We start from the raw sequence: 22,702 nt of genomic DNA on the forward strand, positions 1-22,702 counted from the left end.
AGGGCCATTACACCCATCAGCAGACCTACTTTTTTCACTTCTGACAGCTGAAAGGGCACTGAAGCGCCTCTTGAACAGTCCCAATTTGGGTACTAAAACTTTCTTGCATGTGCTACAGTGTACTCTCTACATTTTTCAGTAGGATTCTGGAAAGAAAAAACAAACGGCTCTTAATCATGGCAGTGAACCAAGATTCATTAGGGGATGTGTGCAAGTTTACACAACCTGAAAACAATAGAATTACTGAGATACAAAAAGGTACAGTTAGCCAGGGGAGGAGAATTCAGGTAGTTATAAATACAATGTGAGTGACATTTAACCCTGATAACAATAGCAATGAACTAATTAAAGTATTTAGTAAGCTTTTCTGTATAACTTACCTCTTGGAATGGATTCTTGTTTCTTGGGACAGAACTACAAATAGAAAGAGATATGCTGGAAATGAGACACATATTCAATAGAAAATGCACTTGTATTAAAACAGGTTCCTTACTGGTATTTTTAATTGTTTTTTTTTTTTTTTTTTTTTAAATGCCCAAGAACTTTCTATGCATCCTCTTTAATAAGGCATATATTTTTTTTTCTTTAGAATAGTCCCAATCACAAAGGCAGACACAGTTCTCTTTGTCATTCAGTATCTTATTCACACTAAGACTCCAAGAACATCTCTGCTTGGATTGTATGGAGAACACATGCTCTTAGGAACATAAACTTCAATAAACATTTTCACTGTCTTTATTTCAAGCATGTTTAGGTCATTTATTGTTTTAAGTAAATTGACACAAATACATCTTGCTACATGGTATTTGAAAGGAATATAATGTATTCCCATAAAAAATAAAAATCCTTGAAATCCAAAGACATATATTGCTTGGTAATTTGGTAGCAGCCTTAATTATTGGGTTTAATCTAACCTGAAGTCATTAGTAGGACTTCTTTAAAAAAAAAAAAAAAAAAAAAAAACACGCCACTGCATTCAAAAGCTTAATGATTATTCTCTCATTTTATCCTGATTATTGAATCCTGGTAACTGTTGTCTTATTATGGTTGCCATGGATTTAGGGTTCCCAGTTAGCATCCTAACAAAAGGTATGATTTATAAAATGATAGATGCCTTGTGTAATTTCTTAACCAATTAGTGTAGAGAAACTTCAATAATATGTGTGCCCACATAAGCTAGGCTTGTCCTGTCGACCCTTGATATCTCTCTCCCTCTCACTCTGCTATTTAAGGATGCAACTGTATCAGTTTTGAAAGTGAAGCATTGTGTGCCAAGTTCGTACCCTAACAGTAGAGGTTTTCCAGTGCAGGCTTGCTTTCTTCAAGATACAAGGATTCGTATTTACCACTCTTATTTCTGTCAGTAACTGTACCTCTAACCCCTGTTAGAGGCCAGGCAGACATTAAGGAATACAATACATCTAAGCAGCAGACAGTATTTTCCAGATGTAGAAAATCCCCAAATTTACACAAAGCTTTCTTAGAAACTAATCAGCAAAACGTTCCAACGTACATAGGCTACATTTTCTTCACAGCTTTTTTCACTACCAAACTACCAATGTAACAGTTTGTTATTGTGGTATTTTGTGTGAATAGGGTCCATTATGTTGAATATATAAAAGGATAAAACATTTTTTGTAAAGAAAATCAGTTTCAAAATCCGCTAGGCAAATAGAGAACATCATCTTGAGAATCATGGCTCTGTAATAGCCACTTCTATTATCTTTGGAAGTGTTCCAGTGTTAGAATGGCCAACTTAAATGCAGCTAATGGAGGAACTGACAAATAGGTTCGATTCTTAAAGCTATTTACTCTGAATCGTCATTAGAATGTTTTTACCAGGAACAAAACAAAAACACACACACCATAGTTACAAATAAAACAACTTACACACTTAATTTAGGGGCATATAAATAGTCTTTTTTAATTTTTTTAATTCATTTTAGGATTATAATTTATGTTTTTCTCTCTCTCGGAAAATGCAGAAAAATCGTTATTTGGAGTAAATAACGTTGGAATCCAGTCAAAGGTGTTATTTAAGCCCGTACCATTCACAAGGGAAAGGAAAACACTCTGAATGTTAAACCCTAAAAGTCAATTCTGTATTCCACACGGCAAACCTTGTGCGTTTAGAATAAATCACTGTTCTGATCTGTGCCAATGTCATATTACTCTGAATTGAATGCTCTTCTTCACAGCTATCCAGAGTGACAAGCGACAACTGTTCAGAAACATGCAACAAGAAGATTTGGAACCATCTCACCTTTCACTGCCTCGAAGCATTTTGGGATCAAAATATCTGTAGTCATCCGTTTCCTGTGGAGCAGTGCAAAATGGCTCTTCAAATTAAATGAAACATTCACTTGCAATTACTTAAAATTATGCTGAACATTTCTAACCAGGGCAAAACAAAACTGCACTAGTTGCTGTGCTGTTGTATTAAAACATTTTACATGCAGTATTTTCAGGATATATTACTTATAGAACTGTCTAAACCTTGGCCACAGTGGACAGTGGCCATGTTTACAACAAAAAATAAAAGGTAGTATTTTATGATGACAGCACTATTCCTGAAATAAATAAATTAACATATCCACTTGACCCTTGATCACTCATCAGAAGAACCGTCCCATTAGGTAAATGTAAATTGCATTAAAATACGTGTTTATAACAACTAAGACTTTACAATGCTGTTACAGAAACGTACCAATTTTACTTACACTGTCATGGTTCCTCGGCACTTTGACCCAAGCACTCCATTTTAACATTTTAAATTTGAATATATAAATATTAACAGTGACATTTTAAATATACCATTTCCTTTCCGTGAAACAGACACATGCTGCACAAGCTGTCAGTTATACAAGTCATTGCATTGATCCAAATTTGATATTAAGTTTTCAATTTCTGACACGGGACAGACCGGTAGATGATCCTTATGTCTACTAAAGAGGCTTTATTGGCTAGGTCTGTTTTATTACTTTAAAAACAAGAGTATGAAAAAGTATACTGTGAACGCATTTCAAAAAATGCATTATGAAAAATAAATTATAAATGAAACCTACACCATTCAAATCATTTCAGCTTCCAGTAAATGTCTTCCATACGCAGTAAAAGAAAACAAGATGAGCTATCAAAAATGTAAATAAGGATTTTAATTAAAACTGCACTGACTAGTGTCAACTTCTAAAGCTCAGTTACAAACACTTTCCAATAAGCATGCAGGCTGCTGTGCAGATCCAATTTTGGTTTTGGCTCACCTAGTCGTTAAACTTCTGTGCATTTCCAAAGCACAATTACTGTGTATAGCACAGCAGCAGGACAATAATATACTTGAAGAAAAATGACCCTTCCACTAACACAGGCATGTGCACTAACAAAAACGCATACACACACACACTAAAGGTCAAATATAGCCCAGCAGGCATTATGACTCCATTATGCCCACCTGTAGACACATTTGTAACAAATCATGGAAAATCACTGGGGGCGGCGAATGTGAAAAGTGAGGCATAAATCAAACCCAACTTATTTCACATTTTAGACGTATAGCTGATCCTAGTTGGAACAAACTATACCTATTGCTGTGTGAAAAATTATAGACTTCTCTCAGAACAGCACCAATGTGTACAAATTAGCAAAAAATAAAACACTGATCTTTCATTTGTGTGATTAATGTTAAGAGGATTTATTAACAATGACAGATACTTTTGCACTGTGCTAATATTTTGTGGGGTCCACTGGCTGTTATTCATGACAGTTAGAATTAGGTGATCGTTTGCCAAGGAATGTAACCTGAAAAGCATATTGCAAAATATTAGCAAGAAATTGTATTTATTGGTTCTGCAGTGGAGCTGCCAGATCTGTGTTGATAATGTGTACAATTATAAAACGTTATACTGTAAGTCAGAAAGTGATGCCGTATTTTGTGATTTAATCTAACCCTATGGAGAATGAGACTTAACAAGAGTATTTGCAATATGAAAAATCACTACCAGACTGGCAAGACTGCTTTTAATTTATTATTACTACAAAACACGTGCATACTACGGTTATGCAAAGTGCAAAGGACATTTTGAATACACCACAGACAAGCACATTTTACTGTTTAAGGAAGACTCTAGATTGTTCCATCCAGAATTCAAAACAAACTTTTGTTTCTAATCAATTTGCAAAAGACCAATTTTTCCAATTAAATATCTTTTATTTGTTGGCAGTATTTCAGTTTAGTAAATTAAACATAATAAATGGCTAGACAGAAAATGTCAGGCATTAGTAACTGCCAAGAAGCAAAAGGAGTAATAGAAGACAAAAAGGGAGCTTCAAACCAGACACGTGTAATGTTGAAAAGAATGTGTTTTTATCATATTAATGCTGAATTAAAATTTCTGGAGGGGTCCAGTTTCCAAATATATATTTTTACAATCTTAAAGCAAAATAATGAGGAAGGTGCCAATTTAGTTGTATGCCATTTTACTTTCATGACAATAAATTAAATATATATCTGCAGGTGTTCCAACCCTTTGTACTGCATCTTTGCATCGGGGTCTGGATAAGCACCTCAATATGCAGGGGTGCCACTGAGGCCCAGTATTTAAAGATTTACCTTTGTTGTTTTCATTCATATATGATTATGTACACCTATATCCATTTCATATGCTGCCAAGACTTAAAAATAACAAAAAAAAACTAAACTTTCCACATATCAAATGCATATCAAATACAAAAACAACTGGAATGCCAGCATCAAAGATAATTTGTGTTACACCCCAAAGGAAAGGTATTTTTAGCATTCAACCCCCCCATGATCCAATATTCTAAAAGAAATCAATATTTATTCAGTAAGTTTATACTGAAAATGCTACTGTCAATAACTAAAATGAGTTTTCCTGGCTTTTTTTCAATAAAGCAACTTCAATTCTAAAGCCAAAGCAACTAAGGTGTAACCTTAAAACAAACCTTTTAAATGGATTCATAAACAAAATGATTGAATAACTTACAGGATTGGACTTCATGTCCATGAGGCTGTCCAGGATGCGAGTCACTGGCAAATTCTGGAGGGGGAAAAAAAAAAAAAAACTTTTTATATTCCTAGAATTTATGAATATAAGTTATTAATTTAGATCAAGTCTTGATTAAATTCAAGAAGCTTTGTTTGACCACTGAATCATATTCAGAAAGCTGAAGTCAAGGGTCACAAAATGTATATATTATATATTTTATGTTAGTTACATGCTATAGGCAAAACACATACAATATGTAGCACACACCCTTTTCATGTGTTATTCAAAAGTAATCCCACTTAAAGTCAGAGCAGATTTTGCGGCAGTCTCTCTGTAATTAAATGACACACAAAAAAAAATAAAAAAAATACATCTGCTACAGTTGTACTCACTTGTTGCTTCAATACTAGATTCTTCACTCCTTCCATCACAAACTGGGATCCTGAATTCATTACCCTTGAAAACAGACTGGAACCGAAACAAAGAAATGAAACACACTGCGGTTCACAAACCGGCTGGAAATCAATTTCAGCCGCCACAGCAGTCTTGAACAGATATACAGAGACCACTTACATTATCAAATGCCAATGCTATCATTTAAACAGCATGAAGAAAATAAATAGGCTGCTTTAAGACATTATTTATATATGATTAAATTAGGAATGATTTAAAAACATCTGCTCTGTGAGCAGCATAGCACTTGTAATGCATCAAAACAATAACACAATAACGTAAAAATGTATTTAAATGTGTGCAAGACATACCGTAAAAAACGGTTTATAGGTCGCACTGGCGTAAAAGTTGCTCCCCACTTCGAGACTTCAATATTAGGAAAACTACAATTTTATTTTAGCTAATCAAGTACCCAAACAAGTTCAGGAACATATCTTCTTTGTTTTACTGAACATTTCTTTCCAAAACCACACTTAGACAATAGTTCCTGCTGCATTGGCTTTTACAGATTCATTGTATGAATTCAAACTTAAAAAGAAAAAGTATAAACTGCTGTTTCACCAACTAAAAGCAAAATGAATAAATAAATAATAAACTAAATAGTGCACCATTTGATAACCAGTAAACAAAACATACACTGCAGTACAATTGCATTCAATTTCCAGCTGTACAAATAATTTAATTTTGTTTTGTAAAATCAGAACCATAACCACACACAGTATACCACTGCGTTGCACTGACATGTAGAACAAGTTACAGTATGTACTAAAGTCGGTCAAAAGTACTCAATTTCAAACAAAATGTTTTCTCTATCGTGCTATAAACACTTTCATCCCATCAGCTTGTTTTTCTTTGGCCATTTTAGAGTTTGTGTTTGTTTCATCTCTGGTCATGTAATGTTTTTTTAGCATTGCGATTAACATCCACTTTTGCAATTTCAAACCTGTTGACTATCTTTTTTTTTTTTTTTTTTACTGTCCTACTTAATCCAGTCTCAAAGTCATCTGCACTATTACAGTATTGCAGTTACAACAAACACAAGACTTGAAAAGTTTACTACTCGGCTTTCTAACCAATAGCTGTTTGCTACGGATCCCAGGGGCGGGTTCAGTTTGAATGTTGACAAATCAATGGCTTGGGAGGGTGGGAATAACGAAATTCATAGAGACTGACAGCTATTGTGTTAACACTAAGAGAAGCAGTATAGCTGTGACGTTTTCGAGAGGAGGTCAGTCAGTCTGAAAGCTTGCGCTTGACATTCAAAATGACAAAGGGTATTGAGGGTAAGCAATTAAAACTTTTAATTAGAACAGTGGTTTTGTGTTTCTACCTAACATGACCTGAATGTTGTAGCTCCTGAACAAATAAAGTTGTTGACAGTTAAGTTTGTGTGAGACAACCATGGCTGTAGTAATCCCATTGCGGCACTGGTACAGTAGTTTTATATTAGACATGCTGTCGCATATGTTGCACCTGTGTATGTGTATGAGTCGCTCCCCCCTTTTATTATTATATATATATATATATATATATATCTATATATATATATATATATATATATATATATTAATGTGTAGAGGAATAGCTAGGCTATTGAGCATTTAGAAAACAACACTTGTTTTTGCCTCTTCCCAACTGTATATTTCAAAGCCATTCTGGTGTGTACAAAATGCTAGTTTATAGAAAACAAACCCAAAATTCTAAGAGTGACAATTTCCTTCTATGAATCTTGTATAGTACTTAACCTCCAATATAGGTCCAAGGAAAATGAAAAATATTGACTCGAATGTCTATCACAGTGGTTCTTGCGTAATCAGTTATAATACCTAGCGTGGCACATAAAACACAAAAAGGGTGCTTACCCCATTGTTTTAGTTCCACTGCTGCCGTAGTTAGTTGGCCCTGCAGCCATTTTGGAAAAAGCTCTGATATTAGAAAAAAAAACAAAAAAAAACAAAAAAAAACAACAACATTATTAATTTGTTTAATTGGGATAGTTGTGCTATTTTTTCAATTACCAGTGTTTATAAAAGAACAAACTTCTGACTTGTATTTCATTTGGTTGAGAAAAGAGGCTTCATTATGCAATGGTTACATGCAAGACATTTTAAGTAAAAGCAGCTTCTTAATGTAATACTTTTTTCTCTTGCTCTATCAACAAATTCAAGATTTAAAAAAATGCAAATTGCTTTAGGTAACATATCCACAGCACTTACAATACACAGTTTTAAAGTCAGATATATATCTAAAAGAAGCTATTTAAAAGTTGCTTACTTCCATTGCTTGATGTAGTTTAAAGGAGAAAGGTTACACCCAGCATCAGTTAATGCTTTTTTGTACTGTTCCAGGTCAAACTGTAAACAACACATATGGTATACTTTTAGTATTGCAATGGGGACAAGCTAAGAACCTAATATTAGTCAGGCTTATCGAAGGAACAAAGTATTGGTTTTCCGACAATACCTGACATACCCTAAATAACACTATGTAACACAATTTTTGTTCCTGGGTAGTAAGTGTTATTTCCTAATTGCTTATGCCTCAAAAGTATAGAAAATGGCTATTACTCCCCACAAACTTTGCTTTTGTGACCAGGACAGTGATATTTTGAAATGTACCTATTTCTAATGAGAAAACGGTCTTTTCGTTCACATAAAGTCAGAAAAAAACAACATATGAATCCAAATTAACATGCGTTTATAATAAAGTAATACAAAAATGACTACAAAAGATTTAGAAGTGAATAGTTTTTCGGGATTTACAATTATACTGTAAATCACTTTCACGAATCAGCCCCCAAATTTAGTCTCCCATCATGTTCTCGTTATACTGTCCTTGGTAGCGGCGTTCAAAGTCCAGTATATCCTGGTGGAAGCGCTCGCCTTGCTCCTCCGAGTAAGCTCCCATGTTCTCCTTGAATTTATCAAGATGAGCATCAAGGATATGGACTTTGAGGGACATCCTACAGCCCATTGTGCCATAGTTCTTCACCAGAGTCTCAACCAGCTCCACATAGTTTTCGGCCTTATGATTGCCCAGGAAGCCCCGAACCACTGCGACAAAGCTGTTCCAAGCCGCTTTCTCCTTACTAGTGAGCTTCTTGGGGAATTCATTGCACTCCAGGATCTTCTTTATCTGTGGTCTGATGAAGACACTGGCTTTGACCTTTGCCTCAGCCAGCTTAGGGAAGAAGTCTTGAAGGTACTTGAAGGTTGCCGACTCCTTATCTAGAGCTCTGACAAATTGTTTCATAAGGCCCAATTTGATGTGCAGTGGTGGCATCAGCACCTTCCGGGGGTCCACTAGTGGCTCCCACTTGACGTTGTTCCTCCCCACAGAGAACTCGGTCCGCTGTGGCCAGTCCCGCCTGTGGTAGTGCGCCTTGGTGTCCCTGCTGTCCCAAAGGCAAAGATAGCAGGGAAACTTGGTAAAACCGCCTTGGAGACCCATCAGGAATGCCACCATTGCAGCCTCTTGATGCCATCTCAGAAAAATGTAGATATGAATCCACTTGGGCAGCTGGAACTAAATTGAACTGGTGGGCTTAAGGCCCCCTGTATTTATACTACTATTTATATTACTGGAAAGTTCTAGAATTTACTCCAAGTTTACTCAGCACTGAAACTATCTGGAATGTTCTAGAAAATAGGTAAATTTCAAAATATCACTGTCCTGGTCACAAAAGCAATGTTTGTGGGGAATAATAGCCATTTTCTATACTTTTGAGGCATAAGCAATTAGGAAATAACACTTACTACCCAGGAACCAAAAAAAAAAAAAAAAAAAAATTGTTACACAGTGTAATATATGGTATTAAAAAAAGATGAAATACCTCTGAGGGTGGCTGTAGTGAACTGATGTAATAGATCAGAAACAGTCTCATCTTATCCTCAGGAGTGCCCGCTGTGGAAATTGAAAATTTATGAGGTTGTGAACATTTTGTAAACTCAAAATGTAATGAAGCAAGAGAAAGGAATCATTTGGCTCAATTGTAAATTGTTGTGAACAATTATCTCTTGAGGCATAATGTAAGATTTGATAGAATTCAGTAGCTTTAAACGTGAAAACGTGAAGTAAAACGTGAAGCAAAATGGTTAGTTAAATCAATATAGCAGAGAGACTGTTAATTTTCACTGGACAACACCGGTAATGAACCTTGGCTGAAAGAATTATAGAAAAACTCTGTGCCAAAAGTACAGACAGTATTGTGAGCTGTATTATTACTAAGCCCGGGTTAAAAAAGATGTATTACATGCTGTTATATTCTACTCCCTATAGACAGTATTTGAACTCAAAGATTTTTCTTGTCTCTTTTGGGAACTTGACACAAGTCATAACAGCTAACATTATTGGTTATCAAAACATCATTTTTTTCTTCAATTATTGTAAAATGTAATACTGTAAATGTACCAATGCCTTTGAATCATTTTATGAAGATATCACCTGGATAAAATGGCTTTATAATACTCTCAAGCCCTGACAGACAACTACAATGATGAAAATAAAACAATGACAATACAACTATTGGTTCTATTAGTAATCACAAATCAGATGGCAACTGAACAGGACTAGTTTATCCACTCCCTACACACGTCACTCACCATGCTGGAACGATGGGTGAATGCAAAGATGTAAGTGTGATATACAGACGGATGGATGAAGAGAGAGACCAGAATCTGATACTCTCAAGAGCCAATGCTAACATTTTAATAGTATAAGTTTCATGACAACTTGGTAAGCAATTCTCCAGATATAAAACAGAGCAGCTCTCACAACAGAACAGAAGCTACTGACACAATCGCTGTGTCTGCCTAACTGTCTTCATCTGCCTAATGACAAGCAAAAAATGTAACCTTCATCACAAAGCACAAATCTGCTGGCTATGTTCCTCAAATCACTCGCGTCTGACAGCAAACACACAGATCTTTCTTTCTTTTCAGCTAGAAGCTATTTTCTTTATTTTTCTTTTACATTTACATATGTCTTCGCTTCAATTCCTTGCCTGAAGTCTTTCATTAGTACGACTGCATATCTTTCCTCCATTTTCTTCCCATTTTGTCATGAAACGCTAGATTAGATTTTGTACTCGCATCTTGCCAGTAATTATTTTAAATTGACAAAAAAAGACATTTGTGAGTTAAATTTAAAATACATTTTGTTCATCAACTATTTATAAATTAACATATATTTCTGATTGCAGACCCCCACTACCACTACAAATGATTATATATGGGAATATAAATCATTAAGACAATGATGAGCATAAAATATATTTCGCCTATATTACCAAGATGCTTTCCAGTGTATAAAAAATACAACAAGCAAGCTAGAAAATGTAATTGTTAAGGCCTAAGTATACGGATATGTCCCACAATTTTCTTCTTACAAAACACGTTGTTACTGTACATGGTCATGCAACAAAATAATAGTCAATTATGCAACACTGAGACAGAATATAGCAGACATCATCATGAGGTACTAGCCAAATACTAGCAAAACTTCGGTCTGGAATTGTTTAATATTCCCACATCTGCTTATCTAATGCAATTTACAGTTTTATAACTGCACTTGGAAATAATAAAAATGTTGCTGTGATGGAGATGAAACATTATGAAGGCTTCCCAAGTGATCCCCCAGAAAATGTACAAAAAAAAGACTAGATGGTAATATTATATTTTCAAATGCGTTTCCAATACTACCATTGTGCATTTACAGTATTTTCTTTATTATTATTGCAAGACCCTTTGATATTTATGAATCTGCTCTTTCATCCATTTATTTGTAGTATAATTGATTAGGATAATTAAATTTAAAAAAACATTTTAAAAGGTCACTGAGATTAAAAAGCTTTTAAATTATGCATTACCTTAATTAAACTAAACCAAAACAGAATGCATAGACACAATTCATTTTTTTTTTTTTTCTAGTTGGTTATTGTTTTTATTTTACATTGGTGCTAAATACAATACCACATTCCTTCGAATTTAAGACATACTTTTTAAACCTTTTTTTTTCCCCACAATAATGGTTTGCATCTTAAATGCAACAAAAAAAATCGCCAACAAAAGACTTGACTGCTGGAGTACGCAAACAGGAACGAGACTGGCTGCCCGAGGAAAGTTGAACAAAAACAGCAGACAGCCACAAACCGCTTCCATACATTTTCTTACATGCCGAATTGAGGTTGTCTCTTTGTAAATGCATCTTTATTTGATGTTTTATTTTTACATCTGCGTCTTAAATTCGAAGGAACACAATGCTTGCTTAAATTTCTGAACCAGGCTACATCTTTCAAATGAAAACAGAATTCTGCAAGCTTAGGAAATACCTTTCAATGTTTGTTTAAATGCTTCAGTAACTAAAGCTGCAGATACTATTAATAGGTACTTGATTAATAGACACCCTGCTACTGATTCTTCCAATAGGAAGTACACAGTCTCAAGCATACAACTTATTTGGCACCAGGCTTTTATAAGAGTTTGCCTTGAAAGAAAGTTTGGCAGAAGTGTCTCAAATCAGATCAGTACGAAAACACCTTTACTTAAACCCAAAAGGACTGCACAGCCAAATAATGCCTACCAAATCATAAATTCTCCGAAACTCACTGAAAAATGTCCCAGGGCATAGCTTAACTGAATTGAGAACATGGGATACAAGTAAACCCTCTGCTTCAGGGAGGACACAGTAATATAGGTACCTTCTGAGCCTCCACCCCCTCTAACATTTTGCTTATAAAATCATGCAGTTTCAGTACCTACCATCTGGGTCACTGATCGTGTCCAGTAAAGACTTGTCCAGCGTAGATTTGCTCATCAGTTTTTCTTCACACTCAAAGTAAACATCAAGTTTGCGAGTCTGTGAACACATGTTTCAAGGAAATGTCACATTATTGAGGCATTCAGGAATTACACAGTCATTGAGATATCCCAGTTACTCGACTGTTAAAATGTCTAAATGTGTATCATAAGAGTAGGATGAACTCAAAACCCTTTATTTTATCTTGTATAATTCAGTGCCAGCTGGTGGGTAAAGACATCAGATCAAATTAATTCATTTGGTGATGTCCAATGGTTTTGTGTTTGGAAGTAAATGGATAATATTTGTGTGTTATGTGAACATGGGACTATTCAAGCATACCATGATATTACCATGGTATGACTAGTGTAAAATTGGAACTTGTAGAAAACATTTTGGGATACTGCTGCAATTGTTTGCTCAAAATATTATGAATTATCTATTCAGGAATATCAAGATTTATGTTAAATAGAATAAAAAACAATGATACCAAGGCCTTCACTAAAAGTATATAATTGCTTATCCATTGGCTACCTGTTATTTAAAAATCGCAGGAAATCACAAAACAGTTTCCTGGGGTATTATATAAGTTTTTTCCAAAAATATTAAATGGTGTCACCTTGACAACGCTGTTTTTTTTTTTTCAAATCCTAACTGCTATGTTCTCATGGCAGGACACTCGTTGCCTATCCTATTTCCTGACTTGGATTCAGGTTTCTTAAGAAAAAACAACCACTTGAGCCGAAATCAAAACAAAGCAGTAGATGCTCTCCCAAAGTCTCAGTCACATCAAACACTAAAAGTAGGCTCATGACACAATGTCAATGACTGGACCTGCTGTAGTAATCCCACAGTGCACTGTGGTACCTACTTTACTTTGAAGTCAAACTATTACTGAATCTTCACAGTAGGTACTAGTGGGCCCACACAAATATTTTTATTTCCGCACTTAAATCTTGTTTAGAGTGCAGTAGAGCAATACAGATTTTGTAGACAGCCACTATTACATCATGTCATCATCCTCTGGAACTTTTGAAAGACAACTTGTTTATAACTGCTTGTTTACAGCATTGCTTTTTACATCCAGCTGAAGGTCTTGTATTCCTAAATTTCTTGATTTAATTTTTGTTTTAATTTTTAATTTTTTTTTTAATCAATTATACACATTTGTGTCCTTACATTACCTTTTCTTTTTGATTTTGGTACACAGCAGTTTTCTGTTTTTAAATTGTGTGTGTGTGTATTATATATATATATATATATATATATATATATATATATATATATATATATATATATATATATATATATATATATTCTGTTACAGTGGTTATATTCACACAGTAGCAATGTATCACTTTTACAAAAGACAACTACCAAAACTTGACGGACCTCGAGGTAGTTAGCTGGCATCTTCACAAGTGTTTTAAGTTGAAGCAGATGAGACCCTCATCTTTTTGCATGATGTAATACATTCCACTTGATTCAACTGTCAATGCCTGAAGTAACTTCAATGAGCCAAGGGAAAGTGTCTTTTTCAAAGTATAATAACTCACAAGCCTTATTATAAACATACTCTTAAAACACATTAAGGGTTTAATTAGATGAAGTGAGTGAGTTTACAGTACAATCAAATGTGACAGCTCATATTAAAACAGAACTAAGAGTTTCAGTAAACACCTCAGCTTCGGATGTCTGATTTATTTCATACCTAACCCCGAAGAATTGCTGCTGGGGTGTTTCTGTGCCAGAACACCACAATATGGAAAGGATAGGTCCTTAGAAGATGTTTTGTGGTGTGATAGCATCTCTGCTTATCATAGGCAACAAGTTACCTTCCCAAAGTGGTAAGAGAATAAAATGACCTACCTAATGTTTCTAACTGTTTCCTTGTTAACTGACATGATGTTACTTGAAATATCTGGAAAGCAGCTGTGGAGCAAACAGCGTAAGACTAAAGGTCACACATAAGTGACTTGCAAACAAGAGTCCCCCATTAGCAAGGAAAGAAACAATAGGACTACAGGAAAAAGTCAAAAATAAGAATCTCTGTTTAGTTGCTTTTTGGCAAGGGGCACAGATATGAAAATACAAAGTTGTTTCTTAATTTTGTTAAGCACAGTTTCACAAATGGATATGGACAGGTTTCAAAGTCTCCATATGAAGATTTTAAAACTCACTGAGGAAACACAATTTCTGTTTTTCTTGAGATTCACTTAACTAGGGGTGGGCATCAATGTGTCTGATACATGTCTGTGAGCTGGAGAGGTCACTCTGATCAAGGCAGTACCATTAGCAAAGGAAGTACAGTAACAAACTATGCGATTGGGGCTTCTTAAGAATCCAATATCAAGTACAAACACAAAAGGGGCACAGAGTTCCTACAAATAACATAAAAAACAGTAATGCATCAAAGAGCAAGAATGAAGAAATATCCACTGAAAACTGAAATACCAATAGAACGAGAAAGTTGGCATTCTAGTATTTAAAAAAATTAACTCGTGATAATACAGGAAACTTAAAAAGAGAAAATAGAACTTTTTCAACAGCTGTTTCTTTCAATCTGAAAGACTTGTGACCAGCAACCTGAATCTGAACCTCTTAACAACTTGTGCCAATAAGCTTTATTTGTATGTGGTTCCACTGATAGCAAGCTTGGCACCTTTTTGATTGTTTTCGACTTTGTAATTCAATCACTTCACAGGAAGGGCATTATACCTTTTTTTTTTTTTTACAGAATAGAAAAAGAATATTGGCATGAGCCTAGTACACACACTGTGCATAAAATTTTTTTAAAAAGTAAAAACAAAAATTCTTGTTGGCAGAATCACATATGCAGATGTAGGAATACTAGGACAGGCTTACCTTAATATGTTCTAACACAGCTGTTGCAACATTTGTATGAAGGTCAATAAGTCTCTTTTTCTCAAGCAACTCTGGAAGGGAGCTTAAAATAATCAAAGAAACAAAGAAACGTTTGGATGAAGGGTTCAGGATAGAAATATTCCATTTTATTTTAAATCAAGATAATGTAATTTGATCACACCACCTTTTTGAGGTTAATTGCTTTACTCTTAACATATATATAAAAACCACAGAGTCTCAAATTAGTTTTGAACCATAATGCACAACGGGCGAAGCCAATGAAATGGCAGTGTTCCATAAGATCAGAACTGAGGTGCAAAGGCAAAGCACCCACATGCACACACGTTTATACATTTCATACTGAACATGCTTATCTACCTTACTGCAGAGGTAAGCTTTGCTGTGTTATCAGATAACATGCTGATTGCTCCTTCATCCTCTCCTTCTAGCCCCTGTGCAAAACAAAAAATAAAAATGTTAGGCAAAATTCAGACAGTTACTAGGCATAGCAAAGGAAATATAATAAACATACACGTCCTATTTATACATATAAAAAAAAAAAAATTAATTATCTATGACCAACTATCTGCCTGGATCCCCCATAATGGTACAATCAAAAACTTGTAGATTCACTGCAGGTTTTCCTTTATGTAAGTCGGACAATTATACTGAAGTAGGACTCACTGAATCCAGCAATGTTCAGCCGTGTATAAAAGGTACAGTACAATGACAACAGCACCCTATCGGAGTAATCATTCAAATGTTTAAAAAAAAACAAAAAAAAAAAACACCTTTTATTTCTAACACACCTTTGTGCGTAATTACTTTGCATCACTTGACAACATTCTTACCATGATGCTTTTAAGATGCTTAACCTCATCTTCTTGGGCCCTGTATGTATCCAATTCCTGTTGTACAGACTCTGCTACTTCTGGGAAAGGGCTAGAAAAATACATCACATTATACCTCATATGACACACGCTGTACGAGAGGGAAAGACATAGGTAATCTTTCTAATAAAACACAGTTTTAACCATTTCCCCCCCTTCACTTTACAGTGCCATTTCCACATTTGTTTTATTTGAAGTGTTAAACTTAAATTTCAGTTTTCGTTTTGCTTGTTCAGCTACAAAAAGGCACAAGTAAATTACTTTATGAAAACGCATCGATGGCCTCTGTTTACTGTGAAGAAACGGCAATGGCAAGGAATGAAAAAAAAATTAAGAAAGAAATAAAATGTCAACTTTATGTACTATTTATTTCAGGAATAAACAAAACAACGTTTAACTTGAACTGCTATTTGGCGTCCTTTGCTTTGTAGTTTATTCACTGGGGTAAAGTAAGTCCCACACAACATATTATTTACTCCTGGAATATTTTTCTATTTTTATGTGTTATTTATTGTGATGTCTTGCTGTAAAATAAAGGCACACATACACATAGGGCCACGTCTCCCTGCCCCTCCTGTCTCTACCTGGATTATGAGCAACATAATGGCTTTTATTACTTTTTGAAAAGAAACAAATATCCAAACGAATATTTCAGTTATGAGCACATATCCGAACATGAAAATCCTGTGTTTGCCCCAGCACGTGTGTGTGTGGGTGTGTATATATATATATATATATATATATATATATATATATATATATATATATATATATATATATATATATAAAATATTTAACACTTCTTATTTTTAAGAGAGCACCCACCTGCCCTTATGTTTTTGCCAAAACTTGTCAGCAGCTGTCAAGTCATAGCTTTTTTTGTTCTTTTTCTTTGGTCTTGCACCAGCTGGTGAGTTTTCGGGACCAGTGGACACTTCCATGTCTACTCTGTTCAAATGGAAATCCTGCAATAACAACAACAATTGATGTCTGCAGCACAAATATGAACAACTTATGTAGTTCATTACATCTGTCTTAAAGCCTGTTGCCAGCAGTCAAATACATGAAAAGATTAACTCGGCTTTTCATTTATTTAGTGACTTACAATTGATTTAAAAAAGTTATGATGTCAATAGTTTGTTTGAATTTGATTAACTGAATTTCAGCCAGCATTGGGCTTTTTTCTTCTGCAGTTAAAACAGAATGGTTTTGTAAAAATGCCTTTAAACTGACTCACTTAATATACTTCTCTCACAACTGCTCTAAAAGGTTTGTTTCTTTGTAAGTGATTTGGTTAACCAAAATAAAGAAAAAAGTACCAGACAAAGTGGAAAATATGTAACAGCGTCTGTTACTGGATAAACAACAAGAACAAATGAAAGTCAAAACACATGTGGCATGTTTTTGAAGGCATTTCAAATCCAATACCTGGCAGTTAGGATATATTAATATTTGATTATTAACTATGGTATACACTGAAGATTTAAATACGATTTAAAGATCACTCAGTCTTCCAAAACAATTACATCATCCAAAACATAGTACAAACATCAAACATATGATCACTCCTTTAAGGACTTTAGACACTTGGGAATAATCTGTACAAAATAGTAACTTCTATTCCCCAATGACCAATAAATCTAAAAATCCAAGTACAACCATTACCTCAATAACGTTTTTGATGTTTGTTGTGTGATTAATAGCCACATTTGGAGTCCTAGACGTCACTCTGGCCAAGTTACAATAAAGGATTAAGGAAAAACTTTATTCGCTATACTGGACCGAATTTTGCAAGAAATCTAGGTGATTGCCACAGCTATCCCATTTGTTTCAGCTCTATTCAAAATAATTTCAGGAGAGCTCTAAATACTCTAATACATGGAAAACAATATGTTTATACCTCTGGGATGATTAGGTGAGATCGTTCTTGTTACTACCTACAGAATAATAGTAACATCTACAAAAGGAGCTGTTATATCCACAAAAGGGGCAGCCCCTCAAAGATGAATATAAAGTGGCTTAGCTAAACTTGGTCCCAATTTAACCTTTACAGGGCAGACCTTTTAAGGTGTATAACCCCATATAATTAACATACAAATGTTTTCATAGGCCAGAAAATGTACTATTGTTTATATATTATTATTTAAAAGGACTAATTTTTTTCTTGATTTAGGTTATTGTAGCTAACACTTACAAGTGTGCAGTTTTGAAAAAAGCACATGTTGCAGCAAACATGTATTTTAACCTTAAAACATGCTACTACACTTGGTTAAAGAAAATACCTTCATTACTTCGATACCCTATGCTACACTTGCTCTTCCTGGGTCAAAGCATGTTATTGGCTAAAAACAGTCCAGTGAATATGGGAAAAAGATGGTTGGTAAAGAAGATGCTGAAGGTGTCGGGTGAACTTCACCCTCTAGGTCAAATGACAAAGCAAGTATAGTACCAGATAACGTTTTGATTTTTAACGACCTTGATTTTCAAGGTTTGGTATCTGAAGCATAATCAACAAGTACAGAGAAACATCATCTGTAACAAGGATGAGCAATACTTGAATAATATCCTTAAGGAATAGAAAGAAGACAAGCGTTGAATTGACAACAGAACTGGCAGAAGGCATAGGTGCAGCTGTCCATCAAACGTTGTCCATCTAACAGTATGTAGGTCACTCTTGAAATCTTAAAAGGATGTGTTGTAGTAAGAATACCTCTGTCAAGAAAGGGGAACAAGACTAAAAGGCTAAAACATGCATAAGAACAAAGAAATTGGACTATGGAACAATGGTCAAAGGTGCAGCAGTGTATATATTTCTAGTTAAAGTTGTATGGTTAAGTAAGTGTATTATAACAATTTGAGTTAAAGAACAACATGCAGCAATATAAGACATTTCCAAGCATTTGGTGCCAAAACCGATACTTTCCTTCAACTAGCAGTCCAACCATCCATTTTCCACTATTCTTTTGCCTTTAGGCATAACTTTGAACATCTTCTGAAATATTTGCTTCACCACTTTTATTTTGAATTCAATAAGAACTATGGCTTTAAACTCCAGCATCAACAATTACCAACTGTTCTCTTCTGAGAAATGAGCTTTTCCATGTGTCCTGACACAAATATTTTCTTTCAATAGTTTGTTTTTTATTCCCCACCAGTTACCGTCATTAATCTATTAAGGGATCTTTACTCAATGCACTGTCATCATTATATATTAATGATTACTCATATGTCATCATTATTTTCTGATGTGTTAAAAAAACAAAAAGGACATCAAAGGCTTCCACAACACCGATAGGGAAAGTCTTTAATCCACAGTTGGTCAGAAGATTTGCGCATTCTGGAATTTTACTGAACAAAGTGGTGTATTAGTAGAAATTATACTTCTATTTTAATTCTACAAAATGACTGCTATAAAAGGAAGGCCAAAATAAGAGGTGAAAAAATTAGTAAATGCAATTAAATGCAATTTAAAGAAATACAAATGCATTAGCCACATAGTATAGCAAATGTAACAGAGTTGTTACCTTCTATTAAGGCCTTCATTTCTAATCATATTTTTTTAAATAAGTAAACCACATGTCCAAGAAAGTAAAAACTATCTACAAGGTGAAACTGCTATTATCAGTCTCAGCTAATTTATTCAAGTTGTTAATTTTAGATGTTCCATTTTATAAAAGCAACCCCCCCTCCCTAGAATTCAGTTCAAGTCAATGTTTAATTCAAGGCCAAGCAAACAAGAACAGCAAGACTTGTGTGGCTGTTGAGTGACATGGGCATGCATTGTACAACGTTTAGATGGATTAACACGACATGTTATTATGTCCATACTGGCAGTGGTTCCAGGAGGTCATGCTTTTTTTCTCTCAGAAACAATATACTCCATTAATACATTTTGCACAGATTGGTATATTTTTTAAAATTTGGATTTGCTCTCTTGCTTTAGACTGCCCTTTTTTTTTTTTTATTTCTTAGGACTAGAAAACTTGTGGAGCCCAGTACAGGACGGTTACAATTGCAGTCTTGTTAGTTCCTGAATTAACATGACACTGGGTTACATATCTTGTTGACAGGTGCAGATAGCAGAAATGTGTCAAGGTACAAGAGTCACCTGTGCTCCTGGAAGCCCACCAAACATCTTCCAACCAAAAATCAATTGTGGTACATCTGTGTACAAATAACGTGCAGTTCAATTTCAATAGTGTAGACACTTCAGGCACTGCATTAAATATTCAAAACAATGACTTAAAGGCGCAATAAACATCTTAAATAATTATCCTACAATGAAAACCCAGACAAACAAAATATAACTTGTTTTGTGCATTGACATTACAATAGTACAGGGTAACAATGGGCTGAGGCTTGAAAAACAGAGCCTACCTTTGCAGTGCTACTTTCCTTAGAAAAAAATCTTTAAAGATTGAAAAACTATTAACATTATTTTTTAAATGGCTTTAAATACTGAACATGCTCCACACTTCTGACAAAGTTCAAGTCATTTTTCCTAACAGCTACCATATGTGTAATATGAGATTTAAACTTAATTTTGAGAAAGAAAAATATTGATGCAGACAAATAAATATCCTTTTTAATTTGGCTTTACAGCACAAAAAAAAAAAGTAAATAAATTCTCTAGAACAAAAGGCTTTCACAGTTGTACTTCATGTCCTTTTTAAAAGAGTATGGGCATGCCAAACAAAGAGTTTGATGGGTGAACTCTTCATGGCACAATGTTCTTGTTTTAGTGATGTATGCTATTTGTTTTACAATCGATGCTTTTGTGTACTTGTAGCTTTCCTACTACAACCAACAGTGTAAGATGTTGCAGGTATGTATCTATCTAATTAGAATAAAATTCTAAATTATTAACAATTAATTTCATGGAAGTCTACAAAACAACTTGCAAATGAATTACTAGTCCTCCAATCAAGGAGTTTTTTTAAATGATCTAAACAGTGGTGTTACTGCAGTAAAATAATGTTAATTAATTTTACAAATTAATGTATTTTTTATTGTATGGAGAAGTGCTAAAAAGTTGGTCTATAAAATGACCCCATGGGGAGAATATCAGCTAGATTAATACGGAGTTAAGGTTTGCAGTATTTAGATCTGTCACTATTTAGACAAAATAAAACAGACCCTAAAGTGTGATTTGAAATCACTAATGTTTCCAATGGAAGCAGACCGGAGTGATTTAACATCAGACATGGGCTGGCTCCACTATATGTAGATTATACAGTACTAATTGGGTAATATTAATGAACTAGCTTCAGATTGATGACTAAACAAGAGGAGACCGAGTTCCTCAGACTGGTTTATCATACTTATCCTGACAATTAATTTTTACCCCATTTTCTCCCAAGTTTCAAATGGTCAATTGCATTATTTTAAGTTCAGCTCACCGATACCACCCCTGCGAGGCTCAGGAGCGGCGAGGACAAACACACGCTGTCCTCTGAAACGTCCGCCGACCGCTTTTTTTCACTCTGCAGGTATGCCATGCAGCTACCTCAGAGCATCCTACAGCGTCGGTGGACAACGCAGCTCTGGGCAGCTTACAGGCAAACCGGCAGGCGCCCAGCCAGACTAAAGGGGTTGCTGGTGCACAGAGAGCCGAGGACATCCTGGACAAACTAAGCCACCATTGAGCAAATAGACCGCTTAGTTTGGTAAACAAGACAAAGTCTGATTCCTTTTCATTTCTTTTACAGCTGTCATCTGTACACAACCTAAAGCCATAATTGCATGTTACAAGCTGAATTTCTTTTTTAGAACAGAATATCTGTAAGTAAATGTGATTTAAAAACACAGAAGACCAACACTGGGATGCAGCTCAAGAGTTGATCTACTTCTTTGAATATTCATGTTACCACATGATTTTATTAAACATTTCACTTTTACACAATGACAAAGCAAGAGTTTTTCCTTACCAAAACATCATGTACCAAGGCCTGATACGTCCATGTATGGTGCAGTGGGGTGGCCAAATCTAGGTTTCTGTCCACAAGAACTAACAAAGGTCTTTGGAAGCTGCAGACAACAATCAGAAATTCATCATAAGTCAAGTCTTCAACAGCCCTTTTTGAAAAGGTTTTGTAATGGCACTTTTTATATTTATACATTATATTTTATATGAACCAGCGGTAGCTCATCACAAAGCGCAGAATTCAGCTAAATGTATTAGCAGAAGTAGTGGTGGAGAATTATGAAATGCTTTTTGGTGCTGAATCAGCGAGAACATTAACTTCAATGAAATATTAAGGACAAATACGCTCCGTAGCAGGTGGGCGGGGGTCTTGTCTCAAATCAGAGTCCCGCGAGACAGTCAAAGCAGAGAAAGTTATTGTTAATGGAACATTTATGTTTAACTCTGCAAATCATAAATAATAGTTTGTTCAACTTGATCTCCCTCCGATTTATTTTGTAATATCAATCAAGTCAGCAAAGCACTCGCTCAGTCAATTAGAAGTTCACTATTTACATTTCAAAAGGTGTTTGGTGAAAAGTCACTTTTTAAACATTAGATGCCATTTGATTGCTTGTATTTATGACTGCACAACTCGCACTCTGTGTACATTCATTTATTGGACATTTACAGTTTATGTTCTATATTGTAAAGCTATTTCAAAGCATAGCCTACTTAAATATCACAAGTACATGGTGACTATAGAAATATATTAACATAGCCGAAAATGTTGC

General features: G+C 34.8%; 1 protein-coding gene across 1 annotated transcript in view; it reads right to left on the bottom strand.

Annotated features, from left to right (window-relative positions):
- Positions 1-22,702, bottom strand: part of LOC121324501 (sec1 family domain-containing protein 1-like) — a 32,701-nt gene that overhangs the window by 2,038 nt on the left and 7,961 nt on the right. Inside the window, exons 10-22 of the mRNA XM_041266474.1 lie at positions 21,934-22,033; positions 16,832-16,971; positions 15,968-16,058; positions 15,495-15,568; positions 15,117-15,198; positions 12,215-12,311; positions 9,289-9,359; positions 7,731-7,810; positions 7,319-7,381; positions 5,396-5,471; positions 5,001-5,054; positions 2,264-2,316; positions 381-414 (exon numbers count right to left, since the gene is read on the bottom strand). Of these exons, the coding sequence (XP_041122408.1) occupies positions 381-414; positions 2,264-2,316; positions 5,001-5,054; positions 5,396-5,471; positions 7,319-7,381; positions 7,731-7,810; positions 9,289-9,359; positions 12,215-12,311; positions 15,117-15,198; positions 15,495-15,568; positions 15,968-16,058; positions 16,832-16,971; positions 21,934-22,033 (1,015 nt within the window). The remainder of the gene's footprint in view (positions 1-380; positions 415-2,263; positions 2,317-5,000; positions 5,055-5,395; positions 5,472-7,318; positions 7,382-7,730; positions 7,811-9,288; positions 9,360-12,214; positions 12,312-15,116; positions 15,199-15,494; positions 15,569-15,967; positions 16,059-16,831; positions 16,972-21,933; positions 22,034-22,702) is intronic.

Source organism: Polyodon spathula, chromosome 12 (assembly GCF_017654505.1).
Source record: "Polyodon spathula isolate WHYD16114869_AA chromosome 12, ASM1765450v1, whole genome shotgun sequence".
Taxonomy (NCBI): domain Eukaryota; kingdom Metazoa; phylum Chordata; class Actinopteri; order Acipenseriformes; family Polyodontidae; genus Polyodon; species Polyodon spathula.